The following is a 27,238-nucleotide window of genomic DNA, read 5'->3' on the forward strand; positions in this document are numbered from 1 at the left end:
TCACTGTAAGGGTCCCTAACGCCATCTATACGCCCGCGTCATTTGTACGACGCCAACGCCATCTAGTTAAAAAAACTGATAAAAAATGAAATACTTCCCACGGAAACAAATACCGAAATAAAAAATAGCCTAAGCTAATTATCAAGATAAACCGGTACTTACTAAAGCGTCGTTAAGTGCGTCTACGAACTGTTCTTCGGGTAATTTTAGAAGTTCTTTAGCGTTTTCTTCCCAAGTCGACCAGACCAAGGAACTACGTTTTGAATCTAAGGGTAAGAGAGCCACTGGTCCTGTCGGCAACCATCGCTGCCACGCTGTCGTGTTTTCTGTTTCCTGTAAAGACGTTATAGAGCGATATTATTTATAATATTTTATTAACGTAAATGAAAACTTATAAAAATTAAGTAAATTATTCTAGAAACTAAACGGTAGACTTATGATATTGTATTAAAAACAGAGCTAAATAGCATGACCTCGCCACATGTAGAATTTTATGGAAGGAAAAAGAGAAGACCTTCACCCAAACGGGATACACATTACAGGAACTTATACTAAAACTAGATTAGAAATTTAAAGGAGTAACAAACATTTGAAATGTAAATAATATTGATGAAAAATAAAAGTCTTAATAAAAAAATTATATATTATTCTTCGATCTCTGGTGAAAGTTTTGACTAACATTTATGTTCATAATAGTTTAATACATGTAGAATTAAAAAATCTTGATACATTCACCGCATTCTAAATAATAAAACTTTCCATACGAGTTGCGACCTTGATTCCTCCGGTAGGAACCGCAAGGCTAGTTGTAACTGTTGAAGGCGGGCAAATATAAACCAGCTGTATGATTTGATTGATGTTCTATAGATATTACCTCGGCCAAGTGGAGGGTGGCCACAACGCCCATTTGTTTGTAGTTCCACGAGACGTATTGTACTCCCATTGCTCGCCGTACGGCCGAATTAGCACCATCAGCGCCTATCTATAACAGACAGATACATTAAATACCATACCTACATACATAAGGCAGAAAAATATCTTTGGGTAACCCGACTTTTAAATAGCTTTAAAAAAATAATATTTGAAAAAGAGTATGCAAGGATTTTGAATATGAACGTCTATGTTTACTTCAGGACTGTTATAGTTAAGAAGAGGTAAAAAACGCCTAACTAAAAAAAAGGGTACGGAAGTATTTTTTAACTTGGCACGGCAATATAACGTATTGGATATAAAGAATTAGTCCAAATAAATTTCGGGCCATGAGACGAATTAATGTACACCCATCGGCGAATTGTGATTTCTTGATTCTATGTATACATTAGCCTATACCTTTGAATGTTTTGATTTTTTTGGGATTTAGTTTGTAATTGCTTAAAGAATAAAGTTAAGTACAGAGCAAAATTAGTATTGTTTCTTTTTCTATCTGCAAAGGTAAAAATACAGTATAATTAAAACTGTATTTGTACCTTTGCAGATAGAAAAATAAGTTAGTTATAACTTTAACTTTTTTTTCTGGCCAAGTGCCTGCACTGCTTCTACTAGTAAGCGCTATGCCGTCGAGATAAAGTGTCGAATAGCAACTTCAGACTGTTGAACACGCTAAAAGAAGCGACACCCCTTCGAACTGTAGCGAATCCAAGTTATTCGACGTGTCTGTATCATTCACTATGCGGATTGCCCGCCGCTGCAATCCATCCAAAGAATCGAGCAAGTATTGGGCGGATCGATATAGTCGACCGAGCGTGGAAAATAAACGCACCTTGTTCAGGATTCCAACCCTGCGGTTGTGGCAGATATTGCCTTCGATGTGATTTGATACAACCAGGCTCTTGGAATCTTATCCGGTTGACCCCAATAACTAGATCCTCGCACACCCTTACAATGTTCACTTGTGAACCAGGGAGTTCATAATAGTAGGTATCGTCCATAAATCGTGCTGTCATCTGTATAACAATGAATGTTGCCAAGCCATAACATATCATTGATATGCACAAGAAACAAAGTAGTCGACGGCACGGAGCCCTGGAGACCTCTGACATTTACCGGAATGAGTTGAGTTGAGTATCGTATGCCGGAAGCGCGGAAAGGAGACAAAGATGCGAGATCCTATCAAAAACCTTGACTATATCGAGGTTCACAGGTATAGCCTCGCCAAGCGTGTAAAATATTTAATAGCTTCATATTTCGTCATCATGAAGCATTAGCAGATTGATTTAGATTTGATGATTTATAGTTATTCTTTTCTAATATATCTATACACTACTAAACGGTTTTTATACCAACGCCACAGTCAAAAATCGAAACCCATACGTTATTCGACAGAGATACGAGTGTGTTGTTATAAGTGCGGCTAATAGTAATATATCTGAATTGAAACGTTACAATGTCTTAAAAATAGCTCTCTGTTTCTTTTGAACATTTTCACACCAAACAGATGGTATGATTGCGGTGTAATTATTGGTTCTGGAGTTTATTTGTAGTATGTGTAAGCAGGCAGTAATGCCGGTGCAACGGTTGAGCGTCGCGTCGAACTCCAGTGCAAAATCTTAAATAAACCTAATTTTTAATACGTCCGAAGCGGTAGTAAAAGTGTAGACGTTTTCAAGGCGTGCTTCAAATGTTTACTAGGAATCAGTGCTATTATTACCTTTTATTTTGGCGAAGCAACTAAATTCCAGAAAATAAACACAGGAAAGATGTTAATTGCAACGTAGAAGCAGTTAAAAAAAAGTTTTATACAGATTTCGCAAAATAATTGTAAGTAGAAAATAAGAAAAAAATGTTATTAAACAAAAAAAAATATAATTATTATTGTTCTTTCACAATAGCAACGAAAACTAGTCACGCCCATATAAAATTAAAATGGAGAATTTAAAAACGTCAAAATTAAAGTACGTGTTATGTCGACATTTTTATGTAATAATTAACTTTCTTACTAATAACAAATTTCGGAATGAATTAAGTAATATATAGAATAGTAGACCAATTGTGATATAAAATAATTTATGTTTTTACGGTTAGCTTGGTTAGTTACAGTGTTACGCAATGCAGTCGTATTCCGTATTTCGTATAAACCCTTAGAAAATATTCAACCGATTTTCAAGATTGATATTATTTTTTAATTGCCTCACACATATTTATGATCATGAGAAGAATTCTTTTAATCTTCATAAATAGCAGTACATTTACCGCGAAATTGGGACGCGACGAGAGCAAAATGAGGTCGACTGAAATAATCAATTTTGAATCATAACATTTAACGGTTTGAGTGAAATGTTTACGTATAAACCTATTACTGTTGACGAAATAGTTCCCAGATTCGTAAATATTGTGTTAATTATAATAATTATATTTATTATTAAAGATTTAGTAACAAGAGTTTAAAACAACCTGCCGCGACTGATGCAAACAATTAGTCCATTGAAAAGTTACATTTGGGGTTGCGTTTTTTAGAGGACGCAATTTTATTTTTTAGAAGTGTAGGGGGGGTCAGTGTAAAGCTACAGCCAAGTTTGTGGGGTCGCCACCCTTGTCCCACGGCCGCCGTCTTGGGTTGAAATGGTTTTACGATGTATCTCTTAAACTATTTATCTGACAAAAAAATTATAAACATTTTTGTTGCAAATTAAATTCTCTACAACTTTGGTCCAGTAACTTTTGTCGTAGAACTATAAATAAAAAGTTATAAGCAAAAATGTTAAGCAATTGCTTCATCTGTCCCAAAGCGATTCAGGATCAAGTAATTCGCGTACAAGCCGACAACCGCGGGTTTGTGTTGTACGTATTATGAACCTTATAAACACACGTTCTGATGACGTTGCAATGGACATTGCTTAACATTGAATTTTTAACATTTTCGCTTATAACTTTTTTATTTATAGTTCTACGACAAAAGTTACTAGACCAAAGTTGTAGAGAATTTAATTTGCAACAAAAATGTTTATAATTTTTTTGTCAGATAAATAGTTTAAGAGATACATCGTAAAACCATTTCAAACCAAGATGGCGGCCGTGGGACAAGGGTGGCGACCCCACAAACTTGGTTTTAGCTTAACACTGACCCCCCCTCCACTTCTAAAAAATAAAATTGCGTCCTCTAAAAAACGCAAGGTAAGGCCTAAAAAATGTAACATTTCAATGGACTAAATGGAATATCAAAAAATTGCAACAAGCGCCGAAAGGACATGTCGTAAGTGATATATTTGTATGTGGAGTAAATGAAATGCAAGTGATGTTTAATGAAACTACAAAAGACAACATCCAAGTGGTAAGTGTAACGTTCCATTTGATTATAAAAAAATAAAATGCCTAGTATTTTTATTTTTTTTTTATTTTATTTCCTTTTAAGTACTAAAGAAATAGAACTATTTTAACATTTGAGTTTTTAATATCTTCGACGAACAAGATTATGAATGTTTTTTTTGGATCAAATACTCATATAGGCTAGAGTTTAGACTAGCGAATATTGTCTATATATAACGATAACCAACATCAACAGCTTTTCGATACGTGATCTCCAAAGCTGTACTCAGTATTGTCGTTTAAATCATTACCTAGATTTCTTCCAACAAAATAAACGCGTGTTGTTTTGTTTAACTTCTTGTTTCGTAAAATTATATTGCAAGAAATTTTACATATAAAATAACATTTTGACGTAAATCAATAATTATGACTCAAAACTGCATATAAAATGAGATCTGTTGAAAATGTTTCAAGGAAAAATTTCACGTGAAATCGGTCAGACGGACGTGTGTCTAAACAAAAAGCGAAAATAGAATATAAACCGCGGTGTAAACTGTACATAACACTGAAAACCATATTTTTTAAAGAGATACTTATGCTTTTATTATGTATATTTGGAGTCTTTAGAATTTTCTACATATAAGTTTTCTTTTTTAAGAGTTTTAAATTACATATTACTCTAATTTGAATCTAAAAAACATTTCCTGATGTTAATAAATGGAATTATTTATTTTTATTCAACGATTATGATAATACCGTGACAACTTCTTTTTATACATAACTTGCATATCTATCCCTAAAAATAACGAATCTCAGTAATTTTGATATTTCGCAGTGTGTTAATATTTGTGAATGCGCCTAGAACCCAAACAAAATAATGCAGTCGGAGTTCCCGCTAGAAACTGTGATTTTTTATATTTTGTAAGTGCAGGAAAGGGTCACTCGATGTTATCTAGATAAGTCAAGGCTACTGTTACTGATCAATTACAAAAAAATAATAATAATAGACCCTTAAGGAAAAGGAATAGAGATGCTCTGGTGAAGGGAATAGAGGTCGTTTGGCTTTCCGGATATCATCTCACTTGCCATGTCAAGCGCAACAGCAAGCTGTAATTTCACATCGGTTTTCTGTGAGACAGTGGGTACTACCCTGGCCGATCCGGTCCATTTATGCAGTAAGCAATTGTATTCTACCACTTTGAAATACGTTGACATTTCTATATGCGCCCGATTTGGTTTCTACTACATTTGATACATATGGAAAATATCGAACTCATCTTCTATCATGTCTTTTTCTTCTTCTAACTATCCTTATCGCAGTATGCAAATAGGTGGAACACCCTTTTACCATTACAGAAACTATTTGACTTAGTTTTTGCAACTGAACTGACAGCATTGGCGCATGTCAATTGCACCGGCCCTACCGAACTTTTACTTCTTTCTTTTTTTTACACATTTAAATCATTAACATTTTGTGGCTCTACATCGTTCATAACGTGCTAATATTGGATGTTTGATTCAATTGTTTGCATCGTTATTTCGCACAGCGTATGGTTTCGGTCACTTTACGGCATGTCGAATTTAGTAACACCTTAAAATGTGGGTGCACACTGTACAGATTGTATTAGAATTGAATGCGTTATCTGGTAACCAAGACAAAGAAGACATTAACTAAAGAGTAAACAATCCAAGTAATAAATCTGGTATTGTTATGTTTACGCTAAATACACGGTTGTTGAAACCGAAAGCACGTCTTACACGCCCGACGTTAATCATTCAACACTTTATCGTTGTACATTGTGAGAATTTCTCCAGAATTGTGCACGGTCGTAAATTCTACAGTTTATAAATATACAATTTCTGAGTTTGTTCCAAGGGCTATATAATTAATTAATAATATTTTGTCAAACCACCGTGCGTCTTGCCAAAGGGATTAACGAAAATATATTTTTACGAAATTTAAAAGTTACAACGAAATGAAACGGCGTTAAGAAATTTGAAATATAATATCACTCTGATAGAATAAAGTAATTTGTTGGTATCTGAGTAGGTACATATTTTTTCTTTGGAATTTAGAGCAGATTGGTTCTGTTTATAATTATACATTCAGAGGTTAGTGTTGGTTTGATTCATATTGAACGGGGTCTGAGACGTCGACGAATGAGACCGGTACAGTTTATTTAATATGACCGTGTGTGGGAGTCTAGAGCGCGATCCAACATTTTATATAAATAATATTTTGATCTGCGTAATTTAATATAACCAATAAAACCATTGTCGAAATATTTTTACAAAATTGGACACATAAAACATACAATGATATTGACTATTGACGAGCAGTAAACTTTTTATAGCACAATGAAATCTTTTATTATCCCAAATAGTGATTATCCATCGGCGGGGATGACATGCGCGTGAGTTGAGTGCTTTCAGTTTTCAGTGAAGCGCTAGCACACGCTATGATACGCACACACGCGCAGCGTTCCCGCAATGTTTCTCACGGCGACGTGCCCAAAAATGAAAAAAAGAAAAAGGTGCTGCTTGTGATAGTCTTATTGTAAAAAATAAAGTATTTATGTTCGGATAAAAATATACGGACTATAATAAAATTTTAGAACGTAGGAAATTCCAAACAAATTGTTTGTTAACAATGGAATAAATTATGGATCGATGCGTAGGTGTACCGGGAAGGCAGTGCGCGATGGTATGCCGGCATAAGTGAGCTGGCCGAGGACGCGGAAGACGACGCCGAGGCTGGCTACATATCCAGCGACGAGTCCGCGCATGGAGTCGATCTCGCAGAACGGCTGAGGGTTAAACCTTCTAAAGACATATGGGAACTAGGTAACTTACCCCTAGTTTTTATTTTAATTTATGTGATTATTTACTTTTGTTTATGACATTTTAGAATAAAAATATCAAATTACTGATAGTTAATATTAAACTCCTCTTTGATACAGAATTCTGCATAAACAGTTAATTTAAAGTTACGAAAACCAATCAATACATATCCACCAATAACCTAGTTTAGTTACAACTAGTCAACTGCAAAAAAAAAAACATGTTTCACTGCGAGATTGCTAATAATAATAGAAGACAAAAATATAATTGCCTATACAATTAGTACTATACAATGTTGCTGAAACGCAAACTTCCAAAATAAATTTTAATTTTTATTATGTTATCCGACTAAACTGTGATGTATATTTACTTAACCCAATCATAATAATTAAAGTAGATGAATTACCTTTGTAGTTGCGTTATTATGAGAACAGTGCAAAAGTATCTATGCTACTGCTATATGTTTGCTAAAAGCGTGATACTTTGGAATTTAAAAAATTCTTTTCTCAACAGACGAGATACAATACACATTACGTCAGCTGCCGCATTTTGAAGAAATATTATCGCTGATGGATACCGGCCATTACGACGAGGTTATATCATACGCTACCAATACTAATGGAGGGGTCGGTTTGCGATCGGCAGCGTTGTGGGCTTGCTGGCTCGGCAGGAGCACGCTGCTGACTAAGTTATTGAAACTGGGAATTGATCCTGATGAGACTGATGATGCTGGCAGGTATATTGAGTTGTCTTTAAAAAACTTTACAACGCAGGTTATATGCGACAACCAATATTATGTTCATGTGAAGTAGTGTGAATATGTCACTTTTTATAATCTTTGCGCTTTGCTGTGGTTTCTTCTACAGATCGTTATGTATCATTGAGAAACAAACTAAACGGTAGTTTACTATCTTTTCGAAATCTTACTTACATACATACATAACATCACGCATTTTATCCCCGAAGGGGTATGCAGAGACGCAACTAGAGCACCCACTTTTCGCCAAGTATGTTCCGTCCCATGATGTGATAGGGGGCGAGCCTATCGCCATATCGGGCACAAATTCCCGACTCCGGGCTGATACTGAGCAGAAAAACCCAAATATCACTTTGCCCGACCCGGGATTCGAACCCAGGACCTCAGAGCGCTATTGTACCGGACATGCAATACAACTACGCCACCGAGGCAGTCAGGCAGAAATCTTACTTATACTATTTTATTTGGAATTCCGAAGTCATTCCGAATGGCTAGAGTTTACACAACTTTGAATGTGTTTTGTCAATCAAAACAAACATGGAAAAAATAACACGCTTACGAATGTAAATAAACAAATTGCAGAACGTGTCTACATTTGAGTTGCTTAGTGGGCAGCGAAGTATGCGCTAAAGTGTTACTCGACCATGGAGCGCACCCGAACAGATGGGATTCTTCTACTGACACAAAAGCGACGCCGCTTCACTGTGCAGCCAGCGCAAAGAGCTTGGCTTGCGTAAAGGTAAACAATCAGCTTTCAAACATAATCGGCGATGTACAAATTTGACAGTGATATATTCATCGATATATTATATTCCGCAGGTGTTAATCGCTCATGGTGCTGACGTAAACGCCGGTTTAAGCGATCGTTCTCCCTTGCACTATGCAGTACTCAGTGACGCACCGGAAGTAGTGAAGGAATTGTTGGAAGCAGGCGCATGCCCTGATACACCGCAGGTGGCTTTTGTTGCTGTTCGCTTTGTTAATATAAAACAGACACATAAACAATACATGCTTTTGTTTATAAATGGAGATTTGCTTAATAAGTTTAACAAAGATGATGATTTTGTTGTAGGTATTCACTGAAACCCCTTTGCATGTAGCAGCATCCCTTGGATCTGCTTCATGTACCAAGTTATTGTTAGACGCTGGCGCAGATGTCCGCGCAGCAGTGGGTCCTGGCCGTTCGACTGCTCTGCATTTGGCGGCGGAAGATGGACATGCAGAATGCGCCCGTTTGCTACTTGAACATGGAGCTCATATAGACTGGCCAAATTTTAGAGGACAAACACCTCTTCATTTAGGTAACTACAATAATTTTGAGTCGATTTTATATGATAAGAAATTTATATTTTTCAAAAATAATAACATTTATTTCTTTGTTTTCTTACAGCGACTTTGGCACAATCGTTGGAAGTGGTGGAAATGCTAGTAAGCAAATGTGCTAATGTAAGAGCACGAGATGCAGACGGACGTACTCCTTTACACGGGGCAATAGTGAGGGGAGCTAGAGCATGCGACGTGGCACGATTACTGCTGTCTGCAGGCGCAGATCCTAATGCTCCAGACAATTTTGGATATACTCCGCTTCACATAGCGGCTCTTAATGAATTTTCTGCTTGCGTGTTGCTACTGTTAGGTACGATTATGAAGGTTACAAACCAAACCAAATATACAGGACGGTAAAAGTATTACCACCAGCTGTTCATTTCTATAATAATGATGTAAAACTACGTCGCATGTTCAGTTCAATCAAAGACGCCAAAATCTTTTAAAATTCATCCTTAATTTGGTATAATACTGCTTTATACGTTTTTTAGCGTTTTACTTTGTCCGCATATGCATTTAAAATTTTATATAAAGAAGATATGTTTAGTCTTGCAAATATTCCAGCTATACTTTGACTCATTAAGACCATAATATAAACTTGTATTTCTAGATTATGGCGGCGATGTGACTCTTCGGACTAACGGTGGTGTGTCAGCGCTATCGTTCATAGTCCGAAGGGTTCCCGATGTGATTCCTCGATATTTGTGCAAGTTCGATGATGCAGTGCATGTCAGCGAACATGAACTGGGCGATGTCGACTGCGAGCTAACGATCGACTTTCGACCACTAGTCCCGTGTTTAACGAGGGGAGAAGCTGAATTGCTCCTGGCTTTTGTGGAAGTAAGTGACTTGGGGATATTCTGATCACGCAGTAAAATAGTTGTTTCAAAATAACTATCAAATCCAAACTAAAACTATTTCACAGACAAACAATTTTGACAAATTACAAAATGTCACATAGGGCTGAATTGTTGTGTGTTAGGAAATATTGTCAGGCTTACCAATAATTTGGAAGCAAGGGTTTTACCCCGGGATCCGAATTCACCCCAACGCACGATATATGCTATTAATCTTTAAGCAAATAAGAATGAAGAGACAATGTCACATTTTATATCACTTCGATTTTACAGGTGGGTCGAAAAGATGTTCTCAAGCATCCTGTAGCAGAAACTTTCCTTTTCCTAAAATGGCGGCGAATACGAAAATTTTTCGTCTTGAGTTTCATTTACCACGCTTTATTTATAACTCTGTATAGTCTTTATATTTTACGTAAGTGTGTATTGAGTAAAACTTATATTTATTTGCTATAATAAATGCGATAAACAAATTGGAAATGTCTGTTTCAGAAATATTCCTATGCGAGGATGTCACTTGTAATGTGCCTTCGTATTTAAGACCGATGCAATATCTTATTTTACTCCTGAACCTTTGCTTTATGTTGAAGGAAGTGTTTCAAGCGTGCCAAGATTGGTCCGCATATATTCGACAATGGGAAAATTGGTTACAATGTTTTATTATTATAGGAGTGTTTTTGTGTACAGTGAGTAATTTTACGACTGGGAAAGTTCTAGAATTAACCAATGAGATTTTTTAAATTAAAGGTAAATATTATTTATTTCAGATACCTTACTGGGATATTGATAACGGCGTAATAAGGACCGATACGACAGACTGGCAGCACGATGTGGCAGCTATAACAATATTTTTCTGTTGGTTAGAGTTAATGATGATTATTGGCCGATTCCCAACGTTTGGACTTTACGTTCAAATGTTTACTACAGGTTGAGTAAACATGACTCCATTACTTTAATAACATTACAATTATTTTATTTTTAATTTTCTTTTCAGTGACTGTCAATTTTGCAACATTCCTCTTAGCGTACAGTTGCCTCCTCATCGCTTTTGGTTTAGCATTCAGCATCCTATTCAGCAATTACCCGGCGTTCCATTTGCCCGCTGGACTAGTGAAGACGGTAATCATGATGTCTGGAGAGCTCGAATACGAGGATATATTCTACAGTAACAGTAGCAGCTCACAGATACAATATCCCCTCACGGCGCATGGGATGTTCTTGATTTTCGTGGTGTTAGTCACTGTTATATTGACAAACTTGCTGGTTGGTTTAGCTGTAAGCGATATTCAGGTACGATTTTTTTAAATTATTTCATAAGTTTACGTCAAAAATAATATAATTTGTCTAGATCTTACATAGTAATTTTAATGACATGCTTAAATAAATTAATAATATCCCTGGATCGCCGGCAGAATTCGCTTCACTATTACCTATTATTCCTGCTTTTAACTTCCAGGCCTTACAAGAAAGTGCAGGACTGGATCGCCTGGTGCGACAAACAGAACTAATAGCACATCTTGAAGGAATGCTGTTTAGTTCATTGCTGTCATGTGCCCCGAAACAGTTGCTTGCCGTTCTTCGTTGGGGAGCTCTACTGACTGCCTCACAAATGCGCACGCTTAATATTCGTCCCAATGATCCCAGAGAAAGCAGGGTAAAAATTTCTTTATCTTTTCCTTTCAAGAAAAATATAAATGAAATTTGTTTATTTATTTTTTATTATATTTCTCTTACTTTTTTATCGAAGATAGGTTATCTATAAAATAGACATCAAATTCTGTAACTGCGACCTAACATTTATTAGAATTTAGTGTGATTCATTCATTGTTGGTTCAACTGATTTTTAATAATTGATTTATTTAAGATCGTTCTTGTATAAAGCAACCTAGATATTGTGTTATTTTTATCATTAATTATCTGAATAGTTAACAAATTAACGTATTGTGTTATTGTAGATGAAAGTGCGTCATTATAATGAGTTACGAATTATGCTCATACCAGACTTGTTCTCAAATTATTTCAGATACCAAAGGAACTGATATCGTCAATATATAAAATGGTGGCGAGTCGAAAAGATACAAAAAGAAGTATAAGAAAAAATAACAATTACGAATTCAGACTGATGAAATGTAAAGACGAAGAAGATAAAGAGCAAAAGCAGGATGTTGTTAAGAGGAAGAGTAATTTGTATGACAGATATTCAGTTGAAAGTCAGAATGTAGAGAGAAGAAAGAGAACCACGTCAGGTTCTAATGCTGACAAGAATCGACCGCCATCATTAACAATTAATGCTATACAAGAAATATGTATGGTTGACATAAAAACACAACTGCTAGAACTAACGAAGAAAGTCAATAAGCTTGTAGAGATAACAGACGCGAGACTTAACCAGATCGAAAGTAAACTAGATGTACAACCACCATAATTTTTTGTTGAAATATGCAAGTAAATTTGTAAAAGAATAAAATCTTCTATTTCTTCTTTATATTTACTTATTTTTCAACAATTCTGTCTACCACCATTGATTGCTGGATGTAGACCTTGCCAAGTGTAAATCCAATGTTCTATCTGGCAACATTATTTAAACTATTGGTCCAATGAAAGCAATGACAGAAAATATGATAATTTTTTTTTACTCTATATAAAATTGATGTACCTGACCTACAATTTTAGTGATCACGGATGGAGGCAAGGTTGCTTATTGATCACAATAATATTTGGAGTACACTGTACTTATTATCAGAACTAATATAGTCATTTTACCATGCCAGGACAAAGAAATATACATTATAATATATTACAACTTACCAGTAATTGACATGAGTATGCATCACCATTCGCCAACTTCACCAAGCTCTTTAGTTCTCTGTCTGTACTAGTTGGTAGTTTATAGCTGTCTATCTTGGCTCCATATACTATGTCAAGGTTTTTATTATTCGTTTTGTTTAACTCTGTGTTGACAGCATGTAGTAAAACATCATTTTCAACTATGTATGCTACATCATCATCTAGGATTTCAGAACTGCTGAAGGATATCATTGCATCAGAGCAAGCATCCCACACCTAAAATACAAAAGAAGCTTATTATATTTTTTGCTCATTTGCTGTTAATACAAATCAATCAAATCTAGGCTATGAAGAGGCAAATGATATTATAAAAAACCGCGAGAAAAACCGAAAAAGTTTTATTTCAGTCAGAAATATACTCACACATCTGCCATATTCGCAATAAATAACAAAATTAACAAAAACAAACGTAACTACAGGGTTTTGGTGGAAATATTCATCATTGGTTAATGGATTACTTATTTCACTATGTGTATTCCGTCCTATGATGTGTTAGAGGGCAAGCCTATCGTCATATTACGCACGAATTCTAGACTCCATACTGATATTGAGTAGAAAAACCCAATATCACTTTGTGCAACCCAAGGATCGAACCCAAGATCTCAGCACTGCAGTTGTATTGTAATGTAACTTTGCCACCGAGGAATTACACATACATGACTGACTAATCTTGGCAAAGCAGCCTAACAAACAGTTATTTTTATATTCCAATGTTCACATCAATATGTTTGAACTGGATAATAGTTCAGCTGCATTTACAAAACATAGTTATTTCGCTAGTCATCATTGTCTATTTTGTTACAATTTATACTGTTTGAGTAAGTATTTTTATTACCTGCATGTGTCTTACTGGTTGAAGTCGCATATTTTCCACATGCTGCCACACATTGATAGAGGACATAAGCAATTTTGTATTTTGACTCAAAGCAACCACCCTGTTGCTGTATTCAGGCTTCAATTCAAATTTCTTGTCTGGACTACCTTCTAATAGTAATACTTTCAAGCTTGATAGTAAAGGGTTTTTTGCTGGAAATAAAATATTTTCTATTAGAGATAAAAAGATAGTGACTGTGCAGTATTTAGTCTGTCCAGTTATGTATTTTCTTAAAAAAACTAGTTTTCTTTGGTCTACTCAGCATTCTTCGAGACCTTTATGGAAATTTAAATCATATTTTATATTAAACCATCAATATAATACGTACTATGTACTAGATTTGGCGTTTCAAACATTCACTGTGTTTGACTGATTAGAACTGATATCCATTCAAACTAACTTTATTATGGTCTATATTCACAGCTTGTGGTTATGTAAGTTGCGCTCATAATATAAGAACTCGAATTGAAAAGATAGTTTACATGGATGTTTGTGTCTATAGAATATACATCAATGTATTAAACTCAACAATTTATATGCTATTTCTAATTATGCTAAATATTATTGATAGCAGTACTATGAAAAAATAATACCACTTAGTAAATGATAAACATGAATGTAGTCAGAAAATTAATTAAAAACAAAACAGTATGTTTCAGAAAGACTATTATGTTAAGGGCTAACCTTTTCTTGTGCAATCAACCCTAATACCAAACTATATTATATTTTGTAAGCTGCTGATTTGAAGCATTTACGCAACAAAAATCCTGATTACTTTGTATTTTTGTTTTACATTTTTATTGGATATACCGGAATACTGATGTTTAGTTTTTTTTAGGAAAATATACTAACCCATAGCACATGCTAAGGTACAGCCGACCATTCCACCTCCTGCGATTATCACGTCGTAATTTCCTTTATATTTTTCATCTCCCACGGTGCTCAATAATCTAATGTTTAGAAGTTTCCTTGTGTTGTTTAAGTTTTTTAGTAAAAATTTCTGAGTATTTAAAATCATTTTTAAAACTACACTAAGATGTACTGACTTCTTGAACGGGATAAATATATAAACAAATACCTCTTAGGTTTTTTATAACTTTTCGATTAAATATTTGTGTAACTATTTTTGGTTAATTTTTTACAATGGAGAAGTCAAGTCAAAATAAACTTGTCAATCTCTGTTGTCAATTTGCGCATTGAGTAATGACTAATGACAACGGACAGCTGATATTATCAAACAATAGTGGTGTAGAGCTAATTCTAAATAATTAATCGATTATAAAATAATACGATATTATAAATTTGATTGTATACAATTTTAAAATGTCGTTTGATATTATTATTAATTCTATTTTTTACTAGCAACAACACGAAAAAGCTGCTTCAGAAACAAAAAATAGGGTAGTTGCTTATGCATATGTATAGATTCTATACGTGCTAGTTAGTAGTCTATGCTAGTTCTGTAATTTTATACTTTAATCTACCTTTAAAAGTAAGAAGGGACTTATCGATCTACTCCGAAGAATACACATATAATTTGAAAAATGCAATAAAATAAAGAAGCAGACGGTCATTTATTTTTTCACAGTGGTTATATTCTCTTTGTTTTTGCATAACAATCTTCTAATGTGCGCTCTATAAGGTCAATTTAATATATTTGTAATATTTGTAAGAGAAATAAATAAATAAATATTATTTATGTCAATAATCGATTACACATCAATAGGTATACCGTACACATATTTTGCTAAATGAGATTTGAATTGGAAATACCATAGGAAAATAAATCAAGTTTTGTGTAGGTGTACAAATTATGTAGGTAGGTAAAATACCTATTCGATTCGATTCGATCAAGTAAATCCATAATATTAGCATAGTACAAAAAGAAGGTACTCTTTGTATTTCTCATTATTAAAAGGTAACTTACTCCACCTATACGACCCAATAAAATCACCTATAAAATCCCGTTATTTCCCATGTACGCAAATTAGCTGGATAAAAAGCCTACTATCCGTGTGACAAATTTCATTCAAATCCATTATCATTGTTCCTAGGTACTTACCTTCTAATTCTGTAAGTAAGTACTTATATTTGAAATCATAGCGCAAGGTATGTGAACCTTGCATGACATTTTGTCTATTTTCCATGGTAACTATTACCACAACAAAGTTTGTGTCCTTTGTTAAATATATCTATTTAATATGGATATTACATGTAGTTCTTATATTTCAAATAATCATGAGCCATAACAATAGCGTCTTTGCTAATTCGTGTCTTAAAGTACCAGTGGATCCAATAAGTAAAATGCCTAAATCAGCTTACGAGAGAACAATAAGACAGACAAATGAGCATAGTTCGATCGATTCGATGTCTACTTGTTCAGTACATGCAGCAGACGTAGAGGCTATTAAACTAAAGGATTTTTATCAAAGTATTCCTGATTATAATGAAATTCATCATTTAAATTCAGAAGAATTTTATTCAACTTTAAAATCTCTGAGAGAAAAAAAGAAGATTATGTTTGGAATAGCTATAGAACACATAGACGACTGTAATGGAACCTTTAATAATATACTCGGAAATGGCTCAGAGAACACAGCTCATTATAAAGTTAATAAATGTAAGGGTATTGTCTCAAAGAGAAAAGGTTCCGTAGAAGGTAATGTACAGAGTGAAGCGAATATGAAAAGGGAAAGTTGTAAAAATAACTTTTCACCTTTGACGAGCAATGTGGGGACATGTTTGAAAAAACCTTCAAGAACAAACGTCCTTGGTAATGGCAAGAGCTCTCCGGATAATCTGAAGTTTCCCTCGTTAAATAGTATTTCAGAAAAAGCAAAGCAGGATCGTCCGAAAAGAAACCATTCTTCGTGTTCAATATCTTGGAATGACGGTAAAATTGAGCCCAGCAATGAAGTCGATAGAAAATTCGATAAGTACTTTAAAGATAAAAAATACCCGGCTCGGTTGAAAGACGATATTTGTGACACAGAATTCAGAACGCGTAGTGTACCTACTAGTCCCATTAAAGTAAGACGGGCTGCATCTCCTACACGAAGACGTAAAAGTATCACTGTACCTAAACCGTTTAAGATGACTGAGAGGTAAAAAAGTACCCTTACCTATTTACACAATATACGTATGCAGTCATACACAAAAAGGCTGAACAACTTCATAACTTGTGTTACTAATATAATTTTATACATTTCTCAAGGGATGAAGAAGACCGCATCGTTAATGAGTTGAGGTGTCTACAAAAATCATTTTCCGAAGACATGCTAAACCTGAAATGTAACAGGAAAAAGTTCAAAGCTCGCCCAGTGCCAATAGAGTCGCGCATCCCCCTTTATGACAAAATATTAGAGGATCAAGCAATGAGGTTTACATTATCTACAATTGGCTGTATGCTTTTTAATTCACATCCTTTTTTTCTGATTTGATTTTTCAATTATTAACTAGAAGTTATTCGCAGAATAAAACACAACTTGAACAAATAAAAAATGACACTCTTACTGTTAAAAAGTTGTTCAATTCTTACTTTTATATTTAGTCACATTATAATCTATTAGCTTATTGAAAAATTTCCTCTGTGCAATAAATAAGTGCATAATAGTTCTTTTTGGAATATATCCAATGAAGCAATAATGTCCCAAGAAAAAAGTAGTGGATGGATCGCATTTTTGGTTTGATAAAATATATATGTATGGGCGATCTTACCCCAACCTTACCTTGCTCTTTTGGCATAAATGGAAGTTAGATAATATGCAACTTATGCATATTAAATTTTTTTTCTCAGCACGTACCTACTTAATGCTTTTCATTTATAGTCATGTATTTTTTTGCTGAACTAAGGTAATTGTAAATTATGATTGTACTTAATTGCGGCACTTGGCAGACAAACGGGACAAAACTAGTGGGTTCGATTCCTGCTTTGGCATGTTTGTGTTATCCACGAGGATAGCCCATTGCTGTGCGAGTCGCTTCTGACTTATGTCACAGTGAAGTGATAAAGTCTGGGTCAAAACTGGGATATCTTACATATAATTTTGCTAGTGTTACTGACTTTCTTGTTGAAATCATGTACTTACAAAAATAACATATTTTGGCTGTCGAATACATATTATGATTATGAACATACCTACTCAATAAAACAAAAACCAATTAAGGTTATAGCTTAAGGTCCATTTTTCATACATTTTGTTTCACCTTTAATCTGGGTAACTAAACAAGTATTGACAAGTAAAGAATTTAAATTCACGTCTAGTTAGTGATTAGTTCTCGCAGTTGAAAGAAAACGTAAAAATAATTAATATGCATGGATATTTCGGCCTTTAAAATTTAATACGACGAAATTTGGACTTTGAAATGGACCTTAAGCTATAACCTTAACAGTAAATTTTTACCTTTTCTAGGAGAGCAATAACCAAAATAAATAGCGAAGCCGAACTACAAGCACAAATGAAACCGTTTAGTTTCACAAAAAGGGAGGAAAAGGGTTTAGGGGGGTTGTGCGACCGAGCTGCTCTCGTGGTGCCCAAAAAGCAAGAAAAAAAGAAAAAGGTTCAGAGCACGACCGGTGCCTAAAAATCTTTTTTCTAACTATATTTATGACAGAATGAAAGAAGATGAATTTTTCAGGTTAGTTCAATTAGGTTATTATTCAAAGCTTTTTTATTATTGAAACCTTTTTTATTATCTTCCTATTTTCCTCTGAGATATCGCTGCCGGTAATACCTGCGTTTCTACTATTTTTACTCACCTCGTAATAATTTGTATTTACTTTGTAGATTTAAAGTAAGGTGTAGTTATTTGTAGCACTAACATTATGCTATAGTTACTGTGTCAATGTAAATTTCCATACAAAATTTGAACAACGAACGTTTAAAGTTTAGTTTAGAACCTTTAAGAAAATTGTTAGTATAGCTCAAAATGTTTGTCCTAGGGATAGGACATACTGTTAAGTTATAGATACTAATATCATTTATGTGAAATTAACTCTAAGTGCTATGCTTCATATAATATAAAAATAATGTCTCAAACCATATTCCACATAGTCGAAGTGGCGTGCATAATGTAGTATTACATAATGGATTATCCCTGTACTAATGAGTACCTATTATGTATTATTAAATATTTATAATATAACGTTGTTATTTACGGTGTTGGAGCAATTAATTTTACCATTTTGGTTTTATCATCGTAGAGCGCGTCATTTACCAACTGGGTATTTTTGTTGAAATTAATATTAAATAATATTGACTTCCTCGGTGGCATAGTCGTATCTAATGCGTATGCGGTGCAAGTACGACAACCGCGGGGAGATCTTGGGTTTGAATCCCGGGTCGGACCAAAAAATGATTGTGACTTGGTTTTCTTATCTTAAATCTTACTCAATCGCAGTTCGCAGTTAGGAAGTTGGCGGTATGATATCCTCAAAGCTCGCAAAGCGTGTATTGCGCTTGATCTCTCTCTGGTCATGTATGACTGCCCTCTCACTGGACTGCGAGAGTAAAGGAACAGGGAGTGGTGCATCTGATTATGGCGCGCACATTTGTGCACTATAATATTATCTCCTGCGTAGTTGGCTAATATCCCTTGGCCGAAACGAGGCTAGGGGGGATTCAATATTTATAATATTTATGTGCAAAATGATGATATATAGAAATTGAATGAATTTTATTAAATTCATAGTTAATTAATAAACAATTGACTACACAGTCACACAGAGGTGCAGCCTCATAAAGATTTCCTGGTTAAAGAACAATTCACTGACTACCTACAGTTTAGCTCTAGGTACGATTAACAATTTTTAAAAATGCATGTTTTAATTATTTATTCAGGTCTATGAACAAACGCATTAGGGCTGAGGAAATGTTGCGTAATGCTCACTACCCAGGCAACATGGCTGCTAGAGATCGGAGTCGCTTGTCAACCCCAGCTGCTCATAGCGATCTTCCGATAGACCCGTCACCAGCTGTGCCATCTATAACATCGTCTGATAGGCAGAGATGTGCCAGTCCTACTAAAGAAAGAAAGAAAAATAAATGCCGAGAGGAGTTTATTACTACAAGTCCACAGCCATTTCGTTTTAACACTGCTGATAGGGCTGCAAAGAAGGTATGTTTCCTTACGACATATTTTTTTACATCAGATACTTAATCATATGGTTTGGTTTGTTGTCTTCCCTTTCCAGTAAATAAAACCTGGCAAGTTAATTATTTTCAGATGGAAAATCTCACAAAGAAAATTTATCAAGAAAGTCGAAGCTCTGAGAGTGTTAGAGACAGTGCCGATTGTGTAGGGGCTCGTGCATACTCAGCTTTAGAATTAAGAGAAAATACTGCTACAGGAAGATCTAACTTAGCAGCATTATTGAGAGCAGAAGCTGTTCGCAGAAAGTTTGAAATGGATGCTGCTAGGCGGTTAGCGGAAAAACGTCGGAGAGCGGAGATGAAGCAACGCGATCACCTTTTACGGTCAAAGCCTGCGTGGCATCTCGTGAAAAACAAGTAAGATTTTTATACGAGTAGGTCAAAGTGACTCCCACTGTATCTGATGGTAATTAGAATCCAGATAAGGGTACCGATGGATGAGAGATGATTATTCCTTGCAAGTCGACAAAAATTACCAGCCTGCTCGAAACCGGGTATGTAGGCTGACTCCTGATCGCGATAAATTTACGTAGGCTGTTATGGCGGGTTTTACGCTAGTGCACGATGGTCGTTATCTGGGTGGACATAAATATAATCCTACCTTTAACACAAACATTAATAACTTCATATTAAGGTATTGTGAATCAGTGGGAAATCCAACCACATGACATATTAAAATATTTGATATTCAGTTTTCTTGGACATTTATTTTGTATTTTGTGAACTACAACGAAATCAATAACGTATCAAATTTTTCTAACTTTATTTTTCCATCAAATAGGGACAATTTAATGGTTCTAAAAATAATTCCTACATATTTGCTGTCTCTTAGATATATCTATGGGTAGCTACAAAATATAATAAAACTTTTGCAACAACTATATTGTGTGTGATCATACTATAATTATATAATAAGATAATCATACATTTTTAAAGTCATGAAGAAGACATCGCAATTCGTCTGCAAACACGGCGCGATGAAGAGAGAATGAGACGCGAAGAATTTTTGCATGAAATGGAACTGATGTATGGCAGAGTGGAGCAACAGCCCATGTTGTTTGAGAGGTACTACGCACCGAGATCTTGCTCAGTCGCGACGGACACCTTGCAACTCTCCCCTAGGAAGGCAAAGAAACGCAGCAAAACCAAATATCACTACAACAGCCCGAATCGGTCGCGTAAAGTCTCTATAAACGATAACGTTGAAAGCTACAGCGATGACGTCACAGAATACTTGAACAGAATCGATCTAGATGATAAATACACAGATTCAGATCTTATTGAGAGTGTCGAAAGGGCTAAATTATGAAATGCAACATGAATAAAGAAGGTTTATTATGGTAGCGTCATAGAGACAAACAAACTAATACTTAAAGTTCCTTTTCCTATAATGAGTCTATTATAAAAATATTGTATCAGGAAATTTTATGTAGCTAATGTCAGTAGTAGGTTTTAAAAGAAACTATGAGGAAAATACATCCTATATTACAGTTAGTAATAACAATTTATTATTGATTATATTGTTTTCAATAATTATAATTCTGTGTTATATAAGACGTACGTAGAGTGTTTATTTCAAAATATCCTCTTGACAAATATTATCATCTATATTCAGCACAGTATTTATAAGTATTTATTTATTTCAATAAACGCGAGTCTTATGATGTTAACTTATGCATGCAAATAGTTTGCATATATATCACATAATGTTATCCAAAATCCACTTGAGGAAGTATGGCACCGAAGAATAGACGCCAGGTTTCCTAATGCCGCACACCATGGGCCCGAAAGATACAACCCCTACTAGAAAGTTCTTAGGTCCTTCTGGTGTATCAAATACCTGCAATAAAAAACTATATTGAAGAAGTGTTTACTAACCTATAATTATTTTCCTGACCTGTATCAATTGTACGCAAACATCAAACCTTTTTTCTTGCATTATTCAGCTTCTATTTGTTTTTTAATTTTTGTGTGTAATTTGTCATGCTTTTTTTGTTTTTGTTTAAGATTTACTAACTTTAATTATTTTGATTGTACTACTACTCAGTCAATGTACTCGTTCCAGTTAATAAATATGAAATTAAGTACTAATAACATTTAAGAGGTTTTTAGTACTTTTATATAACCGATACACTTATAAGTGATAGAAGGACTTATACGTCTAAAACACAAGAGTCGTGACACAGGAATTCAAGGTTTTCTTTGCACCTTTTTTACCGATACTTTATGCTCGGTATTCTTGACGATCTCTCAGTTTGCACAAAGCAATTAATATGTCAACATTAAGAAAAACCCGGTGTCGTGAGTCATTTTAGGAGTCTTATTTCAAGATCTTGTTGCTTTATTGCTCAAACTGAAGGGCGTCCTTAGCGCGATGTAGTGACATGATTAATAAAACACTATATTTCACACTAAATAAGATCAGGGGGCACTACTGTGTCTACGGGGTATATCAGTCTTCTCGCAATTACGGGCGTTCTAATCGAAGGCCAGCTTTGTTGGCTGTATAGATGAATAGGTGATTTTTTGACTCTTATCTATCAAAGCTGTCCTTCGAATAGAGCGCCCGTTAATGCAAAAACGGATTGGCCCCTATAGATGGAATAGGGCCCCTGACCTTAACAGGTTTATTTGAAGCCGTTTGGACTTTGGATTAGCCATGACAGAAGTCAATAAAAAAGTGTTTCGCATTCGTGTAACATTAAGGACCGATCACCAAATGTTTGTACTCCGAGCCTGGTTTGAAAGGAATTTTGATTCTCGAGTTTTATACTTATACATAATGCAGAGAAAAAAATCAATTGTACAAATTTTAATTTTTAATTCAGTACCGCATGCACTATAATAAATACCTAGGTATTTATCTGCTTATAGAGGTTCGTTTAGGTGTTGGATATCAAGTCGGTAGGTAAATCAATTATAATCATCAAGGAGAATTTGAGTACTCCGTTACGCATAATTTATGTTTTTGTTATTTAAGGTTTTACCTTACAATTAAAATATAGATAGTATAAAAACGAAACGGTGTTATATCTACCTACAGGAAAACAGCGGCGCAATATTCACGAATTAAAAGTGGTCATTGCACTTTGACATGTGAAGCGAGAGTTTAAATTCAAAATGTTTTGTAATTTCGGTGGTAGATAGACTTTTATTAGTTTATCAATATATATTTTTATTGTTGAATAAAATTGCTAGTCTGAGCATGATAAATTATTTACTTTTCATAAGCCAATTATTGAGGCATTTGCATGAAATTACGACATATTATAAATGACTCAGAAGGACCGACATTTTGCACTTGGTTATTGTTTTTGAAAGTTTATTGTGTGCGTTTAAGACAATAATTGAACATACAGAAGGAATTGCCGTTTAGTCTTAAAAGTGATTGTGCATCATCAAATTTACATTTAAAATTAGATTAGCAAAGCAAGAATAAATTTTATCTATTAGATTTTGTAGGCAATATCATTGAATAGTCTGTTTTTTAAATCATGGACATAACAGGTCAACTCCAAGATCTAATATACATTATACAATGTAAAGTAAATCTGGGGAGCAATTGATGTCACGCTGCTATTTGGTATTTTAGAGTTTTTGTGTCAACTTGAAGATATAAAACAAGAGTTGATGAATTAAAGCACCAATTTGCCTTAACATTCATTAGTTAGACAACATTAAAGAACCACAACTAAGAAGGCTTACTTTCATGAGAGGTCCGCCGGAGTCTCCGCCGCAGGCATCCTTGTTTACCTGTGCGCCCGCGCATATTTCCGATTTACCTACTCTAAAGCCCTTGCCTAGAGAATCACATGTTTTGCTGATACAACTGGCACCTGCAAATAGCACAAGCATTGTCTAATTTTCTAAATTTAATAAAAATGTTGAAGCTCAATACGCAATATTGTATCATAGGTACGTACTGCAACAACTTGCAGTATCTTCGCTCGTTCCTCTGTTGTCATATTCATTTTGCCCCAACCAGCCACCATCAATAACTCGCCCATTGTCAGACTTGCCATCTGATCATCTTCTCGGGGCAAACATATCGGTGCCACGTAATCTTTAAAAATATTTCGATTTTTATTTTACATATTTGTATTTTTTAGACTTGTTTTGGTTGGTGTCCATGAATGCAAATATTATTGTGCTATAATGCCTTGTGAAATATTAAACATCTACGCTTTATCACCACGAGTTTAATTTAGCGTCAGCTTAATCTGTGATTTCGGTACTCAGGTAAGATTGATGTAAAGTCGATCATACTATGCACGGGGATTGAAAATTGAGATCAGAAAACATTGGCAAAATCTCGATTCAATGTTTTGGATTAAATAAATGCCGGTTGAACGTCTAACGGGCTTATGATTTATGTTAAGACAATCAAGGCTGCGTCTTAATCCATGAGAATGCATCATCATCATCGTCAGCCGCATAAAGTCCACTGCTGAACATAGGCCTTCCCTAAAGTTTTCCAGACGGACCTGTCGAAAGCGGCCTGCATCCAACGTGTTCCTACGACCTTTATCAACTCGCTGTCCACCTTGCAGGTGGACGTCCAACGCTGTGCTTGCCGCTTGAGAATGTATGCTGCTTGTTAATTGTTCATTATATTTTCTTACTTATTTTTTATTTACGAACCTATGTTAACAATCCACCGCAATAGGTACATATTTAATTCTTACGTATGTACCTTCCAAATAAAAATGGTTTTGTTTACATCTACGCTATGTATGGCAAACATTCAAGGAAACGTTAACCACCATATTTATTTTTTTATCTAGTTTTCAATAATTAATTCTGAATAAGTAATTTCCGACAGTTCATAGGTTGGGTTTGGCGCCGATGGATGACGTTGTTTCTGAGTCAACGTACGAGAAATTAAGTTTTCCGTCGCTCACCGTTCAGGTTAACTGGAGCATCGAGTTCTATAATTGCTATGTCATTGTGGAACGGCGGCTTGTTGAAGTCCTGATGGCTTTTGATGCTCTTGATCTTACGGTCTTGTAAAGGCGGGGCACAAACGTGTAGTTGACAATCAGGATTCGTTCGAGTATCGTGTTCTCCAAGCCGAATTGAGGTTCTAGACACAATAACAAACTAATATCAGTTTTGTTTCATCTCAAAATTGTCATGCTGTGTACGTTATGGTAATTTTTCCTTGAGTTGATCTAAGATATAGAATATAAATGAGACAAGGAGCTATCTGGACAGACCGTCTGAACTGTTTTACATAACAAATGATTAACATGATAAACTACTACTTTTAAAAGACATAAGTTAAGCTAGGACTAAGAGTGGTTATTTAGAAATCGCGCCTGCATAACATTGTATTTAAGATTGCTTTCACTGTAATGTTTCCCACTAGCATAGTGGTTTTATTTTAATACATTTTGCTGCTTCGTCTCTTGTGTTTAGCTTAGGCTCTTGATTAGAACAAAGAGATTTTGTTTTTTTTTTTTTAACGTAGATTTAAAGTTTCTATCCTCGTGTTAGATCATTTAGATATCTCCATACCGATAGACTGTACTGCTTGTTTTTTTGTCAATTTATTTGGGTTTGGAGCCACCAAATAGTGTTGACATCATGCAGGCGGCACGTCATAAATACTAATTCAAACTGAATCCGAAAAAAAAATGTAGCACCGATATCACTCTAAGGAATGAGGGCAGATGGACTATGGAATTTTGTGTCCAACAAAAAGTTTATTATTTCGAAATACATTATAATGAGATCAAAAACGTTGATCTCATCCACTCGAATCGTGTTTTTTAATATTTCGAAAACGTAAATTTAAGCCAGTTTTTTTAGTTTTTTGTCGGTAAATAGGTACTTCTTGTGTGACCTATAAATCTGTGTTTATACACTCAGATTACACACACTAAAATTATAATAATAATTAAGTGATTGATTCCTTCCTTCCTAACCGAATTTCGGTCACGACGCGACGGTCAATCTCAACGGGCACAGCCAAATACGCGGGGGAGATTATAGTGCACAAGGCAACGGGGTATCACAGCGCCAACATCCTGAGTCCTGGCTGTTCAGATGGATAAACCCAGTCACAAGTAGTTGGTCCGACCCGAACCCAGGACTTTAGCGCGGTAGTCGTACTCGTACCTTGTACAATTACAATTACGACACTTAGGTATCAATATAATTAAATAACGCTTTTAACGTCAATCACATAAAACCATCAGCTAAGTTACGCGACAATCGTAAAATCTGAACAAAATTTGCGATACCTACCAATTAAAATGGCATGCTTTATGTGGTTCACGGTGTAATAGCTAATAAAGTAAATGAAATACCTATTTATTTTGTGTGTATTTGTATTTCGTGATGAAACAAAAAAACAACTAGAAGCTTGGCTATAGCACTGAAAACGCAATTTATCGTGTACCTACTTAGATATAAAGAGATAAAATATTGGAATAATGTTCAATAACGTACAATACGTTTCCATAATCATTTGTCTGCACACAGTGCGCTGCTGTGAGGACATGTCTGTCTGTTAATGAGAGCGCCTCCGCACATCCAGTCTATGTCGTCCTCATCTATAAATCGAATACCATTACTGTATATTATATTCCTTATAATTCTTATTGCCTAGGGTCTTAACAATAAATATTTGAATCAGTTGATATTACCTATTACGTTTAAAAATGAAATTATTATGATATAACATTACTATAAAATATTACTATACGCTTAAAAACCAATTTTGTTACAAACAAAGTAACTAATTAAAGTATTTTGTATAATATTAGTCGAAAGGTTTATATTATTATGTTTCTTCTTTTTATAAATTTATTGCTTTGTTGACGGTCAGTGAAATGGAATTTAAAACCAGCTTATGAAGTTTTAACGGGTGGGGTCATTAGGACCGGTTACAAAAAGATGTCTTCCAAAATAAAAAAAAGTGCAAAAATTTTGGGTTACAATATTTGTATACCTAAATAAAGCTTTGTAAGTTTAAAATGTTTTGTAAACCTGTATAGCCGAGACGGGCGATCCATGGAAACTGGCCCAGGGCTGCATTGACTCCTCCAATGATACGATCTGCCGCGCTATCACCGCAGTCGAAGCTTGCGAGAATCTTCCACGCTGGGTGGTTCAATAAATCATTTTCTGCATCTGTTACATTTATTATGTTTATTCTAATTGCCTCCACAGTAAAGAGACCAACAGCTTTCCCGTGAACTAACTCGATGAGAAGTATAGAAGATAGGTAGCAATCGTGAAAGACAATCAAACAATACAAACAATCTCTTCAGCCTAATTAGTAGTATAATATATTTAATATACATTATTAAAGGCCTTACTTTAAACATTTTAATTAAGT

General features: G+C 34.8%; 3 protein-coding genes and 1 pseudogene across 4 annotated transcripts; 2 read left to right on the forward strand and 2 right to left on the reverse strand.

Moving 5' to 3' along the window:
* Nucleotides 1-92: 92 nt before the first annotated feature.
* On the reverse strand, nt 93-14,941 carry LOC115444997 (ubiquinone biosynthesis monooxygenase COQ6, mitochondrial). Its single transcript, XM_037438347.1, has 5 exons — nt 14,594-14,941; nt 13,703-13,893; nt 12,829-13,083; nt 875-982; nt 93-333 (listed from the first exon to the last, which is right to left on the reverse strand). The coding sequence occupies exons 1-5, from the start codon at nt 14,757-14,759 to the stop codon at nt 142-144; spliced, it is 912 nt and encodes a 303-aa protein (XP_037294244.1). The 5' UTR covers nt 14,760-14,941; the 3' UTR covers nt 93-141.
* On the forward strand, nt 2,292-12,505 carry LOC115444996 (transient receptor potential channel pyrexia). Of its 2 annotated transcripts, XM_037438346.1 has the most exons (16): nt 2,292-2,757; nt 3,365-3,411; nt 4,147-4,267; nt 6,921-7,086; nt 7,597-7,819; nt 8,423-8,579; nt 8,660-8,794; nt 8,913-9,141; nt 9,231-9,476; nt 9,777-10,006; nt 10,297-10,435; nt 10,513-10,706; nt 10,788-10,947; nt 11,015-11,310; nt 11,477-11,674; nt 12,044-12,505. In XM_037438346.1, exons 3-16 carry the CDS (start codon nt 4,223-4,225, stop codon nt 12,443-12,445), a joined length of 2,820 nt encoding a protein of 939 aa, XP_037294243.1. In that variant the 5' UTR covers nt 2,292-2,757; nt 3,365-3,411; nt 4,147-4,222; the 3' UTR covers nt 12,446-12,505. The 2 variants fall into 2 exon arrangements, with proteins under 2 accessions (XP_037294243.1, XP_030026895.2); XM_030171035.2 differs by lacking the exons at nt 2,292-2,757; nt 3,365-3,411; nt 4,147-4,267 and adding an exon at nt 5,644-6,776.
* Nucleotides 14,942-18,302: 3,361 nt separating the features above from the next.
* Nucleotides 18,303-21,273, forward strand: LOC115445017. Its single transcript, XM_030171054.2, has 4 exons — nt 18,303-18,379; nt 19,582-19,858; nt 19,967-20,250; nt 20,830-21,273. Exons 1-4 carry the CDS (start codon nt 18,357-18,359, stop codon nt 21,200-21,202), a joined length of 957 nt encoding a protein of 318 aa, XP_030026914.2. The 5' UTR covers nt 18,303-18,356; the 3' UTR covers nt 21,203-21,273.
* Nucleotides 21,274-21,362: 89 nt separating this feature from the next.
* LOC115453218 overlaps nt 21,363-27,238 on the reverse strand; it is a 20,480-nt pseudogene continuing 14,604 nt past the window's right edge.

This window comes from Manduca sexta, chromosome 13 (assembly GCF_014839805.1).
Source record: "Manduca sexta isolate Smith_Timp_Sample1 chromosome 13, JHU_Msex_v1.0, whole genome shotgun sequence".
In the NCBI taxonomy this organism is placed as follows: Eukaryota; Metazoa; Arthropoda; class Insecta; order Lepidoptera; family Sphingidae; genus Manduca; species Manduca sexta.